The following is a 15,695-nucleotide window of genomic DNA, read 5'->3' as shown; positions in this document are numbered from 1 at the left end:
CACAGGATAATGCTTTTGAAAATCCCATTTTAAATTCTAGGCTTTTCTATTCACAAATCCCCAGTCAGAATAATATTTATTCCTGTATTCTATTATTTCTAACTGAATGTTTGAGAAACACCTTTTTTATTTTAGTAATAATAATTTGTTATATAATACCTTTCATCTGCAGAATTCAAAGTCACTTACAAAAGTCATCTAATTTCCATACTAACAACCTCTGCTGACTGATTGGAGCATAGTTAAGAACTCTTTCACCTACTCCTGAAGTAAAGCCCAGCTGCAGCACATGGCAATTGAGAACAAGGAGAGACAAAGAGTGTAGTTGAAACTAGAATAAATTTCCAAGAATCATATGGTGTGATAGTTGGTAACCTTTCCAAAAAATACTGTCACTTAAAAACAGCTGGGCATAGATTCAGTTTAAGCTCTGATCTGACAGACACATGAGTTCCAACAGAACACAACTACTGAAGGCCATGAAGATGGACTGGTTCATCACTGGGTTAGTTAGAAGAACCATCCACTGAATGGTCTTAACTTCTCTCTTCCAGTGTCTGTTGGTGGTGGCTTCATACAACCAAATTACTAGTCTTCTCAGGCTCTTCCCTCACTGTGAAACAGATGCAGCCACAAGCTCGACTAAAACTTTGGAACTATTGGAAAATTTCCCCTCACCACCGAAGTTGGAGCTTTAAGTTGCTCTTTAGTTTGCCAAAGTAGTTATAAGTACGACAAGAGAATGCAAAAGCCAAGACGTGTAGTGTGTTACTATAATGGGAGAAGTGATAATAATGGTGTTTGACATGTATCACAATATTCCAAGGAGGAGGTTCAAAATCTAGAGACAAGAAAGCCAGTTGCTGCATAAATACACAGAAAGCAATGGGCTTGATGTTCTCACAATTCCTGTCATTATCTGAGCAAAACAGCTTCTCAGCTAAAGACATAATTTACATCCCCAGATGGCATTGGTGAAAGTAAGGCTATGTTTCTGTCAACCTAAGCTGTCCAGTTATGGAGGCACACATGCAGCATAGCCACTAAAAGCCGCGATGACGAACCTTTCTAATGTCTTATGCTGGGTTTATTTTTAAAAAACAATGTAGCCCTTTGTTACTGGTGCCAACCCAAATCTCTGTCAGGGTCCCACTCAACACTAGTGTCAGTTGTTGGCTGTTCCTGCCTTAAAAGATGCTGTTGCAATCATATCCCCTGCATTGTTTTTTAGCATACTACCATTCTGAATATAAGCCAATTCTCTAAAAGCACAGGAGACCCTGCTGGCTATTAATACTTGTGTTCAGAATCCACACTGACAGAATCTAGAGTCACCTCCCCATTCTGGATACACATACTACACCACAGCATTTTCCCTGTTTGTATATTGGTGGGAATTGTTACATGATTTTGAAATTTAAGCCAAATACTGAGAAATTCCACAGCAGAGGAATTGCACTCTTTGTCTTCTACTGTTAGAAACCCTATATAAGCAATCTTTCCCCAGTGATGGTCAAGGGCACAGATGCATACATACCTGCAGCCATGGGTCACATCTTCTAGACCATCTGACACATTTTCAAGACTAGAAAAGAAAGGGTGAAGATCATGTTATGCTGCTGTTGTATGGCTCTGGTTCCATGGCTGGCTTGGGGCCAGGCTGTCCCTGAGCATAAATCAAAGCACCAGCACTGGTGGACTAATTTTTGCCAGCTGGCTCACATCTATGAGGTACTGTTCAAATAATGCAGGTTTTCTGGAGGAAGGAAGTGCTTGGCCTGCACCCCTCATCTCACAAAGGAGAAGCCTATTTTGAAAGATCAGGAGAGGGAAGATTAAGAATTAAAAGAATTACTGTAGTATCTTTGTGAAACCTAAGATTTTTCTAACCATTGAGGAAGTCTCAAAAGGAGGGAGTTGCTCTGTTTCATTAGAAGAAGGGATTGCACTCTGGTCTGATTTTACTTGTCTTGATAAGTGCCTGAGTTGACTGGCCTCTGATTTCTGAATCTTTGAGGAGAGATTTGAAGGGAAACGCATCTGGTAACTGTTACACAGCTGCCAAGGCCAAGTAATTGGGTTACACACTCCATTTATAAGAGTCATCATGCTGAATATTCCACATTAGCCTACAATTAGAAAGTATCTCTCCTGACACACCTTACAGTTGAATTTTTGAGGTGCTTTGATCTCCTTGCTGAGGTCAGAGTGGGCACCATATACAAGAGAATTTACTGATTTCTTGTTCTTGAGAGCAGTGCATTTCACTGTGAAATTTCCTTTGTGACGGTTAGCACCACAGCAAGGGGGAGGGGCAAGTCCTCCACCATTCATCCAAAATACCATTTCAGAAGGACCCCTGTGCTGTTTGATCTTATCTGCTACTGAGTTGCACTGCTTTACTTCTCTTGTGTTTTGATTCTAGGAGTACCGTAGTTCTTGTTCTCCTGGTGTTCTGCATATGCTTCCTAGTGGCTTGTATTATGTACCTACATGTCACACGAGTACAAGTAAGTGATTTAAGATTTTATGACTGTTCTTCCTTTTGATGGCTATGCATTGTTCGTCCTTTGGATTATGAAGCCATCAACACATGCTTCACAGATTCATAGAGTCTGAAATCTATATGCTTTTCAAGTTCACTGCTAAGTAATATATTAGGCATTTCAAAACCGAAGATGGTTCACCTGAGAGTAGTTACAGCAGTGTAGCATTCAGTGCCAGTAATGCTATGCTTTTTTGTCTCTTTTGCTATGTCTTCCCTGAACACCTACCACTAGCTACTGAATCATTCCAGTCTTCTGCTTTCTGACTATGGAGCACGCTAGTTCTCCCTTCCATTCCAACTGGTATCTGGGTGTAAAGTCCTGCTAACTTCCCCTCTATTTTCAAAACTTTTTCTGCCGAAGCAGCAACTATTTTGATGGTAAAGCACAACGTTTTGCACACATAACCCCTGGCCTTTCCAAATCCTTTAGTAATGATTAGTTCTCCTGCATTACATTTTCACAACAGTAATGATGCAGAAGGATGTTTGGTTGTTGTAGAAGAGAACTATGTCTGCCAGATCAGAATAAAGCAGCTACAGACTAATTTTCTGATGAAAGAAATCTCTAGTGGCTTAATCTAAATTTAGTATTTTCAGACAAATACCAGGAGAAAACACCTACACGGTTAATCAGCTTTGGTGATTAGCACACACTAATTTTTATTTAAGAAAAAATGCCCTTTGGCAGAAGGAAAGTAATTGTTTTCATGGAAACATAAATAGTATAGTAGCAGAGTATCTGGTACAGAGCAGATCTTTATTTATAAACTTACACAATTATTTGGAAGTAATTGTGATGATCACTTTTGTTTCATAAAGGCATAGTAGTTTATCATCTGTTGTTCTGTCTACGGACAGTAGAAACACAGATGAAGGTTGTAGGAAATCTCTCCTCTTAATGACATTTCCCTGGGGCTAGTGCAAATTTTGTTCCAGCTGTTTTGGCAGTCAACGGAGTTTGAATTTATTCCAGATTCCTCTAGAGATTCAGTACCTTACGGAATCAAATCCAGCATTAGAAAAATAAAAAAATATAAAACATCAGAATATCACAGTTGGAAATTTTGTGGTGAAAATTTGTCTTATTTAATAAATAAAAGATAATGAATCTGCTATGTATAATGAATATGGAATTGTAAACTGGTCATTCCCCTATTTTAATCAGTCTTCTGGCACTTATTTGCTATTTTACACTGGACAAGTGACTCAAATTCTCCATGCTTTAGCATCAAATGAGTCAATCTCACTCACAAAACCACTATAATAATATTTTATTGTACCAGTTACCTAGCATTTTGAGGATCTCACAGTACGTATTTAAGTAATAAAAATTCCACAAATAAAAGAAAACAAAGAAAATGAAGCCCAAAATGCTATGCTATCATAAAAGAACAGATGCAATCTTAGAATGACCAAAAGTCAGAAGTATAAATCTTTTAAGTGTCAGTCAGAGTTTTAATTCAGACATGTCTCATACCTTACCTTTTAAAGGTTCTGGGTTTTTGGTTTTTTTTTCCTTTTTAACCCAATAGTTAACATGTCAACATTTAGAACATATAGGTACCACACACACAAAAAAAAAAGTCTGTGCACTGTGTCAGGACACATTGTCTTTGAATTTGCATTTTGCTTTGTCACTATTAACCATGCTGTATTATCTTCAAACTATGGGGATTCTCTCTTTAACAAGCAGTAGATAACATTTGGTTGCAAATTGAATTAATGGAATATATATATTTCCTTCAAACAAAATTATTATTTTGTATTTTATTTATATGTATAAAAGCACACACATTCCACGTCATGTGTGCATAGGATTTTGGTCTAGTTTGGTGGACAACTTGATGGGTAAAAAACTGTCTGGATGATTACATTCAAAGCATAGCAGTTAATGGTTGTACTCTGCCTGGAAGCCAGTAATAAGTGGGGTACCACAGGAGTTTATCCTAGGACCTGTTTAACATTTTTATCACCAACTGGAGAGGACATAGAGTATATTCATGGCAAGTTTTCAGATGACTCCAATTTCAGGGGAACAAACAACACACCGGCAGGATGACCATTGAGGGAGATCTGGACAGATTGGCAGAATGGGCCAATCTTATGAAATACAGCACAGATAAATATAAATATAAATATAAAGCCCAGACCCTGAGAAGGAAGAACTCCCTGCAATGACATAAGCTGGGGACTACCAGCTCTGCAGAAATGGCCCTGGGTGTCAAGGCAGGTAGTACTTTTAGGCCCCCTGAGGTCCCTTCCAACCTGAACTCTGTCACGATGATGAATAAATGCAGAAATAGTCTATTTCTTTTTTTCATAGTGTAATTTTGGACACTGCTATATCCTCTCCCTTGAGACACAGCTTTTCAACGTGAGGTTCTTACAATCTAAAGGTTTTGTTCTACAATATGCTCACTGTTTTATTAAAGGTGATATACCTCAGGTATCCCAACATATTTTACTGATGCTGACTAATAGTTAAACTGGTTTCTGGTGTAGCCAATTAACTCAGGTCCATAATACGCTTATATAAATCTAGGATTGATACTACATTCGTTGTTCCCCACCGACATTTACATGGACTTAATCCATACTGAAGCCAGAAAGTATTGGCAGATCACACATTTTTCATTTTTTCTGTAATTGTGGTATTGTCACGTTTCACAGCCTAGATGAAGCTGGTTCACCTATAATGTTTCAAACTTTTAATTCATGGTCACACATAGAGGGGAAGTGTCTCTGCATATGTGAAAGGAAGGGGAGGAGTTTCAATACATGATTTCTATTGTGCCAAGGCCACAGAAGCCCCCCTCTATGGGTACTTTGTTGCCTGCTGTAAGCTATGCTTTTGATGTTGATGATACCCGTGAAGTGAACAGCTTTTCTTCAAGACTGGTGACTTTCATCGAAAAATTAGCTGTTTGCTTGCTCCATTTGATCTTAAGTCAAATCCAGCCTTGTTAAGTCGGAGCGTCCTCCTTTTAAGGGACACAGAGTTGTTCCTCCTTTAAATCTGATGTTTCCTGAGGTTGATTCTTGCCCCTTGAAGTCACTGAAAGCCGTCATGTGGTCTGAAAGATGTATCGTGGATCCAGTAGATAACAGATGCCCTGAACATTCTTAATGCAAGAGGAAAAGAAGGAAAGCAGCTTTCCCTGAAACCAGAGTAGATCAGTATGATTGGAACAAGCATAAGTACTAGAGCCTGACAGACTTATCCTTTCTCTCTTACCTTCTGTTACTGGCTTCATATATGCTCGCAGCAGCAAGCACTTCACACTTCACAGTGATGGAATCAGGATAAAAATGGAGATGAGCAAGAGATTCACAAGACTCCATTCCACCAGACATTTTTGTTCTCTACTGCTCTTTCTGCTCTGACAAATTCAATATTTTTAAGGCATCCTGATAATTAAAACTACCCTGGCATTTAGCGTGGTTGTTATAGCAGAGGACACAAATACCACTCCAAAATTCTATGCTACCACAGTACGTTCTCTTGGATTACTATTTGTAGCTGATAATTTGCAAGGCAAAAGATGCTTCGCATATTTTCCCCATGGAAACAAAATTAAATGCCATCCTAATTTATTATTTGCATTATGACTGGACATCCTATTAAGTTTTCAAAGAGTTTTAATTATAGTGAGAAATAATGTACAATAATAATAATTTCACATTTATTACCCCCAAAAATGCAATTACCATTAAAGCACATGTATACAATAATAAATGCGTGCTTGTTTCATAATTTGCAGTGCAGACAAATTTTCCGTGTCCTTTCTTCACTTATTTTTATAGACTACTAAAAAATAACAACCTCACTTCAAAAGATATTTTAAAATCTTTATCTATAAATCTTTTTTTTTCTTCCTTAGTGTTTTCCAGGGTGCCTGACAATACAAATTCGTACCATTTTGTGTATTTTTATTGTGATCTTAATATACTCCGTGGCTCAAGGATGTGTGGTGAGTATTTCAGTCAAGTATTGCTTAATTTAGCATTCTGTTTAAAGAACAACCTGGTATGGATCCATTAAACACATACTATATTCTCATCTGGTGAATTCTTACTCTATTATTCATACTTGCAGAGCATGTTTTTTCAAAAAGCCCTTTGCTATAATTTGAACTTTCACTGCCCTGAGTCAGGGTGTTGAACTAGGAATGGCAAAGCTATTAGCAAATTGCACAGATGATACCTAATCAAGATTATAAAAATCATTAGATTTTTATATCAAACCTTAGTATCACATAGTCTGCTGATGTCATGGGAAAACTATTTTTAAATATTCAACTTGCTTACTAGTTCAATGGCTAATATTTTGTGACAGACAAGGCATAGTGTCAAACAGCATTACTTACTTCTATGTGGCAACTTACAGAACATATTTCTGTGTAATAACGGGGATATTTTTAGTCCAGACAGATCAGAAGAGATAATGCGATCTTAAAATATGGAAGTATTGCCTAAAGAGAAGAGGTGCTTACACTGTGCTACTTACATAATACATTCACATCTAATGTCTAAGAAGCTTCTCTTGTATGAAGTGAACTTGCTCAATACTTCTGAAAATTGAGCTTCTTTTACCATAGATTAGCAGCTAGTTCTACATGGTGGACTTGAATGTCAAATGGGATTTAAACTTCTGCCTAAGTATTTGGCATTTAGTTGCCTTGTCAAATTCCTAGCGCTCAATTTCAGCATTTTGGCTGCTAATGCTGATGAATTAAACATGTTAGGGTACCCAAAGGAAAGAATCCATACAAAAATAGCACGCTAAACACAACTGGAAATGCTGAGGAGGCAGATGTCTCAAAGCATGCCTTGCTGCGGGATTTAGGCAATGTGTTCTGACCAATAGGAAGATAGTGATTTCATGAGCAATTCACAGTGCTAACTGAGATGCCAAGCCCCTTATTTTCTGTATTCACTCGTCCTTGGACCTACCCTGAGAATATCTACCAAACTGATCCACATGAACTGAATGAGCAGAGTATGTGAATTCCAATGTCCTGAGAAGTGCCAAGAATTTCCTATGTTCAGATATTTCTGGGAATTCCTGAACATCAGCTGTGTGAGTAACACACAGCCCTAATAGCACAGAGATATATATGTGGTTCTTAATATGCATGTAAGCCCAAAATGCATAGACATGTGCAGTGCCTCCAGGCTAGCTAGCATCTCGGCAAGTTCTGTGTATCTGACTTTGGAACTGAGATTAATATTATGACAGCTGGGACTTGTGTGGATCAGCTCCCATAGATCTGACACTTTGACCAAATGAAACAAGCACCATTGTTATCACTTAAAGATGGTGAAAATGAGAAACAGACGTCATAAGACAACATTGAGTATCAGTGGAAGAAGGCAGATTAGAATTCAGAAGTTCTGGCCTCCAACAAGGCAGTGGTCATTCAGTTACAACTTTACCAACAACAGGTCACAAATATAACTTTATCCTTTACTGAAGCAAAAATGGCCTGTAACCATTGATATGCTTAGGAGAAATGTTTAATCAGTAGAAATTACTAGTTCCTGCAAAGTAAAGCCTCTAGAATTCTCAGCTAACAGAGGAGATAGGTGTTGAGGTTTCACTCTTAGTTGTAAAGCAGGTGATGTTTTCCTGGATGGATTGCACATCATTTATGAAGTCCTCATGCATGCCTATGTTTTCAGATGAGTTTAGTATGAACAGCATTTTTAAGGATATTGAACAAAATTACATTAAATGGATTTTTCACTTTACTCTCATCTCATTTCCTAAAGTTAGACATTATGAGTTTAACTCACATTTTATCTGTTATGTCTCATCTTTTTAAATTACTACAACCCCATGTAAAATATATTGCTTAATCACCTTTCAGGTTGTCAGTTATTTTACAGCATGCTATAAAATTTCATTATCAGTGGTTAGGATGAAATAAAAAGGTCTAATAACACACTTCAAAAGAGAAGCTTAAGTACGTGGCCGGGCTTATGTGGCGGTGCCTGTTAAAATCAATTTCATACTACCATTCCACTCTCCCCATTTATGCTAACTCTCATCCTCTCCCTTTATAAGGAATGAAGGTTGGAGTGCAATTATAACTGGAGCTCTAGGGACTTGCACTATTTGCCAGAAATTCCTCCCTTCCTTGGATAACAGCTCTGAGATGTGTACATGACATTGCCTTTGGAAGAAGCAGGTTAAATTTCCTCAGATTTCCCATAGGAAATGCACTAAAACATTTTTTTTTATTTCCCAGTCTAGCGAGGAAATGGAATTCTTTGGATAACAGAAATGGCAGGAATAATTAAAGCTGAGGCCTTGTATTTGAATCATATGTGATAGCAGAAGTAGCTCTGAGGTGGAGGAAAGAAATATTATTCATGTTTAGCTTTCCAATCAAAGATTAAAATATGTTTTATATTTGTTTAATTGAGAATGATACAATTTACATAGTCTATAAAACAAACACATTTCTTTCTGTGCTCTGTACAGGGACCTTTCTCACCTGCATGGCCACATAAAATGTTTACTGAGGTTCCTTAATTTATCAGGAATATGTTGGCTTGAGAATCTCTTGGTTTTGAGCACTGAGAGGGAAACTATTCAGCTAAGCCCAGACTTTAATTGGTTGGCCTTACTGGCATCTAATGAACAAAGAGTGTCTCCCACCTAAAACTGAGTAAAGCGTTACAGGAAAAGGAGAGAGATTTTATTAGAGCAGTGAGCTGGATGGGAACTCCATGGCCATATTTTCCCAATTAGAAACCAACTACAGTCAGCCCCCATAGCAGCTGCATTTGTTTATTTCATATTTAACTTTCTCCCCCTCTCCTGTCTTTTCTAGGTTGGCTGTATGCCTTGGGTTTGGAATACCAATTCCAGCAGTTCAATAGTCATCATTTCTCCCAGTGGAACAAATAAAACAATGAACGAACTTCCATGTGACACAGCCCACTATGCTTTCCTTTCCTGTGTAGTGGGGACACTCACCTTGGCAATATTTCTACGTGTATCTTCCTTGCCAAAAATGATTCTCCTGCTTTTTGTTACAATTTTGTACATAGTTATTCTGGAACTCAGTGGTTATAGAAAAGCAGTGGGGTAGGTATCTTGCAAAGTGAAAGCAATGGATACTTCTGTAGAGATAGTCACAACATTGATTACTCATCTGTGAATTGTCATCTAGCATTCAGTGCTGCTACATACTCAGTAGAACATAAGAAGTACTTAAGCCATCCTCTCCCCAGCAATTGTAGGAACTAGTAATATCCATCAACAGGAGATCAGATTTTGGGAACCAGCCCCTGTTGCTCCGTTAGTCTGCAGTTTTATGCTAACGTATCTCAGCTGAACTACACTGCAGTCTAATTATAATATGAAATAGAAAAACACTGCTAAAAACTTCACTTCCATATTTCAGCAGCCCTCACCAATTCCAATTTCATTTAAGCTTTTGAGCTGTTGAGTGTTTTTATATTTCCTAATTAAAACCATGCACACATATTACAATAATGTATAGCATTATAGTATCCTCAAGAAGTTGAATGTTGGTGTGATGCAGTGATCAGATTCACTGTCACCCATCTCCCTGCCTGTATAAGCCTCTTCAGAAAAGCCCAGTGATTAGGGGGGTACCCACATGTTCTAAATGAAGGATCTGATATTAAAAATATGCAGTCTTAAGTATTAGAAAACCTGGAATAACCCATTTACTTTCCTTTTACTTTTAAGGGGTGGCTCCTTTTATATGCGTGGCTATGAACCAATACTAGCCATTTTGCTATTCTCTTGTGCTTTGGCACTGCATTCCAGACAGGTGGACTTGAAGCTGCGTCTGGACTACCTCTGGGCTGTGCAGGTAAGTCATAGGACTTTTCTTTCTAGTATCCATGCACACAAAATTTGCAAGTACTTTCAGAACAAATTAGTTGGACTAAGACACTTGCAAAATTTTTCATGTCTGTTGGTGTTTACAGAAAAAAATTATCAGAACTTTCTTTCCATAGACTTATAAAATTCATTTGCTCTGCAGAAGTGGTTTGGGTGGGGTTTTTTTATTTGTAGTTGTTCCATAACAGTACATCATTAATGAAGTAATATATTTGTATCTAAGGTGCGTTATGAATAGAGAGAATTTCAAACATGGGAAATTCCCTGTTAGCAGTATAAACTTCAGATAAAGAAATTAAATCCGTGGGGTTTTTTAATTTTATAATATAAAAAGTGGTGAAAGTAAGTTGATGTTCAGGTAAACTGAAAAGAAGCAAATATCTACTTTATGTGGATACCAAGTGCATGGACTTTTTTTTGAAAATATATTTCCTAACTATCATAATCATGGCAAAACCTATACAAACTATATTAGCCATAAGCAGGGGCATTAGGAAATGTCAACTTCCTGTCATGCCTCTTAACAGTCCTATTCCCACCTCCAAAGTGTTTCACACTAGCCCCTGAGGGAAGGAGAAAGTTGAAGAAGATGTAAGTTTATTTTGGTGGAATTTGGAAGTTGCCTTTATGATAAATCTTACACTCTTACGCTCCTGTAGTTCACGGAGGTCACGTCCTGTTCTTATCTACACCCTGTTAAATGTGTTGTTAAGAGAACTGTATAAATCGTCACAGTGCTTGTTTTTACATGTAAAGATCAAGACTGGAACACATGGGTTAAACACATCCCAGGCTCTACTGTATTACCTAGAATGAGGAAATCAGGAATGACCTAGCTGTATTATCTTCCACTATTACAGATTTTCTACCTAACAGTTAAGATCTGCTGGGATTTTTTTGTTTTTCTTGATGTCCAAGACCATGTCCACCTCCTTTATGATTTAAATTTATCTTGTTCTATAATTTCTGTGGACTCCGTGCTGTTTAACTGTGTCAACAACACATGATCACTTAATTTAATTTTTGTCCTATGACCTGTAGTATTGATAGGTGCTGTGCCTGTCAGCCTCAGAAGTTTGTTTTGGACAAACTGATAATAGTTTCTGCTTGCTTTGGTGCCAAATATAGTTTTCAGGTGGCAAAAAAAAAAACCCCTGACTTTGAAACTCAGAGCAGCACATGACTAGCTGTATAGCAGATATCCTTATAAAGGATGGCACATGGTGAAGATATGTGAGTGCCACATGGTCCATGAATACGAGACATTCTGTATGTTATTCCTAGCCATGAAATAGAGTAGCAAGCAGGAAGAGACCGTTTTGCTATCCTTTGGCCTTTCAACAGGTCAGGAGTGGGTTCCAGCATCTTAAATACTTTTCATCATTCCAGCTGCTCTGAATTGCATGGTGAATTGTGCATCCATAAGGAACATACTGCTTAGTTTTAAGTTGGCTTTTAAATTAGCAATCGATTAGTTTTAAAAATTCAAGTACAGGAAACTAATGGGATGGTTGCCTGCTGAAAGACCAGAACTGGACAATAGTAAAGGAAGAAATACAACCTTTTTCTGTTTTCTTGAGGCCAGGTTTTACAGAAATACCTAGTCATCTACCACTATTTTTAAAACCACTGTGCACTTATTCTGAAGGACAATAAGAGGAGTTAAGCTGTATGTATGCCTATCAAATTTAAGTAATGTCCAGCATCTTCAGGTATCATTTCAAAAAGGGCTTTTCATCTGAGAAGATCAAATGCCATTTTCAGATCTTCTCAATTGCAAATCAGGTACTTATGTGGTACCATCTTCTCTGTGAGATTTCCATGATAATAATCAGAAAGGAAAAAAAATCAGTGTAGGTAGGAAATTCAGAAATTAGGGATCAACATAACTACCATTCTTTGAAATCAGTATGCTGGGTAGATGCTTGGCCTCTTTGACGGTCTGGGCATATACTCTTGTTCTTCTTGATTCCACATGGAAGATCTGTTCCCTGTACAATAAATAATAGTGGATAACATGTTGTAAGGAATGTTGTCCTAGTTTCCACTCTGTGTATTGGTTGTAAATGATACTGAATACAAGGGCTAATTAACATAACATGCAGAAGTACTGCCGTGATGGATGTTACAGAAGTGCTTACCTATTCAAACGGATAAGTAAAAATAGCATTGTTTTTGTACTTCTCAGGCTCTTTGGCATACTAAAAATCTGAGTATTAAAAGCTTTGGGAAGACTGTTGGTTGGAAATATCTAAATGTTAAAACTGCCTTTGAATAGTTAGCAAACTCCATGCTACTAATTAACAATCTCAAAGAGGAGACAAAGGTAAAAACCACCTTCCTGAGTGGCAGCTGCTGGACTGCAGGAGCCCTGTATATGGTTAAACAGCATTCTTGGTCATGTTTCTCTACAGCCACAGTACTACTTACCATTGAACCATTTGGCTTAAATCGGTTACATTCATGGCAGCAGAAGTTTTAGAAAGACCATTGACTTAGCGCACAGGGACTGTGGAGATTTTCTTCTGTTTTTAAGAGTGACTGTGCTAGTTCTTTGTGCAAACACTGAATTGCATGTAGCACTGCTAGAGCTGGAGGCTCACGTCTCCCAGTAGCCAGCCACTGCTATGTGAAAGGTGTGCCAACACGATACAACATGTATTTTTAGGAAGCTTTGCAGTTAGCTTACAACTGGGATAATTTCAGACTCAAGGGCTATTCGGGAAGCTGTAAGCACTTTGCTTGTGTACTGTTAGTAAGGCTTATTGTGGGGCTGATCCTGTAAAAATGTTCCTAGATGAATAAAAACATTTGTGGCATAAGCTGCAATAAGAAGGATTTCATAGATATTTTCATTTACTTCATCATGAACAACAGTCTAGTACTAACTAAATGATATTTTGAACACTTAAGGTATCTTGCAATTAATACCATTATTAATAAGAATATATAGATAGATACTCAGTGATCTATGCTAAGGTCTGACAGAAACCCATTTCCATAGATTTCGTCTGCCACATCAGGAAGTAAATGTGTTTTGAGGAAAAGCAGATTTCAAACAAGAAAAACTGATTTAGAAAAATGATACAGTTTCAAGAAAAGTTTATCTAATTTGCATGCATCTAGGCTATGTAACCTGAACAGAGATAATACAATATGGTTTGTGTACATTCTGTGGAAAAAATATTTTTTTCTGATTGATGATAAGTTGTTAAAACATTTATATTTCTACTTACTATTCACACATGAATGGTGTTCTAGGTTCTTGTTGATTTTGTTTTTCTGTGCCAAATTTAACCTTTCTGAATATCACAGTATTTCCAGAAAAAAAAAAAAAAAAAAAAAATAAGGTTTTTTTTTGGGGGGGGGAGATTCTTAACAGGCTGTGGGAGGAAAATTTTGTTTCCTACATAACATTGTTGAGAAACACTGTGTGCCTCGTATGACAATAACTGTCAATAGCAAGTATAGGAGCATTTTACTTATTTATGACTGATAATCACTTTTGCTTATGCAAATTATTCAACAAAACTGGGAAAAAAATGAACAAATAAATACAAGCAATATATTTATGAAGAAGCTAAAACTGCCAAAAAAAAGAGTTGCTCACTCACCCAGGATTTGTCAGAGCAGGAAAATAAGAATAATACAATGATATGACTGATTGTTGTATTCTTTAGGGAATACTAGAATATCATTCAACTATCTTTTCTAATTTGTGAGATCTTGTAAGAAATAGGTATTTTACAGTCGGCAGGCAGGACTTGTCAGGTGTGCTTGCCCTTTCTTTTATAAATCTGGCCCTATAGAAGCAGTGTGATGGGTTTTTTTTCCCTGTGATTTTAGTGCCACCTTCAGGTACAAAAATGATGTTTCTGCAGCACTAGCGCCTGGCTTCTTATTAGCTGTATCTTGAAACAGTGAATTTTCATGTGATTACTCTTCAGTCAGCGACATGGCTACAGCATTTTTGTGCTTATTAAACAGTCTCCTGATAGCTCAGGTGATACAGCAGCTCTGACCACTTCATGAACAGAGCATGTGTAACCAGTTACCAGCATTGTAAAAACTGTGGGATGCTGTGTAACTTTGTAAAATGCAATAGCTGTTAATTACATTGATGTCAAAAGCCATAGTACCAAAGAACATTTTAAATTTTGCCACCAGGTCTGAAATAAAAACAAAGCCTGCTTTTAAATACTGCTGCTCTGCAAATACAGTTAAGTTCTGCAAAATGACCTAGCTGCCATGAATACCAAACAGGTATAAGCAAAAAGCAGAAGGTGAAAAATTATGCTGCTCGTGCCTATGTATTTTCTTTCTTGTTATTTTCGCAATAATCTGCTTGTTTTCTGAGCCAGCAGCTATTGCATAAATATCATGCTGGCAGCTTTCCTTAATTAACCAATAGGAATAGGGGCAAATAGATGAAGGTTTGGATGCTATTTAGCTGTCTGGATAATATTTCTACCAGGAATGTAAATACCTGTGATCCGTGCTATTTTAATCTTACTTCTCCAGCCCCAAGTACTCCTTCTCCCTTCTCCCTTTTCAGTTTTGCCTGGGAAAGGGTGATGCCTACACATCCTTTTATCTCAGCTGCTCAAAGAGTAGGCACTAGGATTTCATGAGTCACAAGGAGGAAAGACAGTTTTCATTGCATTCCCCTGAAGGGCAGAAAGCAGGAAGCTGAAAAAAGATCCAGAAATTACCTATAATCAATTTACTTCCCTCCCCATATAGCCGTGTGGTGGAATAGTTCTAGTGTCCTCACTGCTGAACATGACCAAGTCTTTTTTTACCTGACATTCACTCCTTATCTGGCTTTGACACAAGATCTTTCCTCTTTCCCCAGGCAGCTCCTGAGAAGTTGCATGTATGAGAGCTGTCTTAGGCAGCACAGGGCAAGAGGATGGATACTCAAACTCTATGCAGTAGTAGCACAGAAGGTACACTTCAGTTCATACTTCTAGCAGATCACTTTATTAAAGGCAGGATATTAGATATTTGGTATGTCTAGATGCTGTAAGTGCAGTCGATGCAGAGACTCTGTCAAGGGTACCAGCAACAATATGGCAGTATTAACCCAGTGTGTGGTCTAAGCTACTATACATGACTAAGTAGCTGAGAAGGAGTGCTATGCTAATTCCATGAACATTCTGCTTCTAGGTCTGGGGCTAGGTCAGGCAGAGCTAACACAGCTTATTCTTCATGTCACTGCATTACCCCACACAGGCATTGCCTGCAAATGTCTCCCTGAAC

At 37.7% G+C, this 15,695-nt stretch overlaps 1 protein-coding gene across 2 annotated transcripts in view; it reads left to right on the top strand.

The window, feature by feature from the left end:
* ADCY1 (adenylate cyclase 1) overlaps positions 1 to 15,695 on the top strand; it is a 170,414-nt gene that overhangs the window by 132,265 nt on the left and 22,454 nt on the right. For both annotated transcript variants that reach the window (XM_075745272.1, XM_075745273.1), the window contains exons 11-14: positions 2,426 to 2,510; positions 6,430 to 6,519; positions 9,388 to 9,644; positions 10,275 to 10,401. In XM_075745272.1, the coding sequence (XP_075601387.1) occupies positions 2,426 to 2,510; positions 6,430 to 6,519; positions 9,388 to 9,644; positions 10,275 to 10,401 (559 nt within the window). The remainder of the gene's footprint in view (positions 1 to 2,425; positions 2,511 to 6,429; positions 6,520 to 9,387; positions 9,645 to 10,274; positions 10,402 to 15,695) is intronic.

Source organism: Balearica regulorum, chromosome 2, assembly GCF_011004875.1.
Source record: "Balearica regulorum gibbericeps isolate bBalReg1 chromosome 2, bBalReg1.pri, whole genome shotgun sequence".
NCBI lineage: Eukaryota > Metazoa > Chordata > Aves > Gruiformes > Gruidae > Balearica > Balearica regulorum.
The sequence above is the reverse complement of the archived record's forward strand: the minus strand, read 5'-3'. Positions and strand labels throughout refer to the sequence as shown.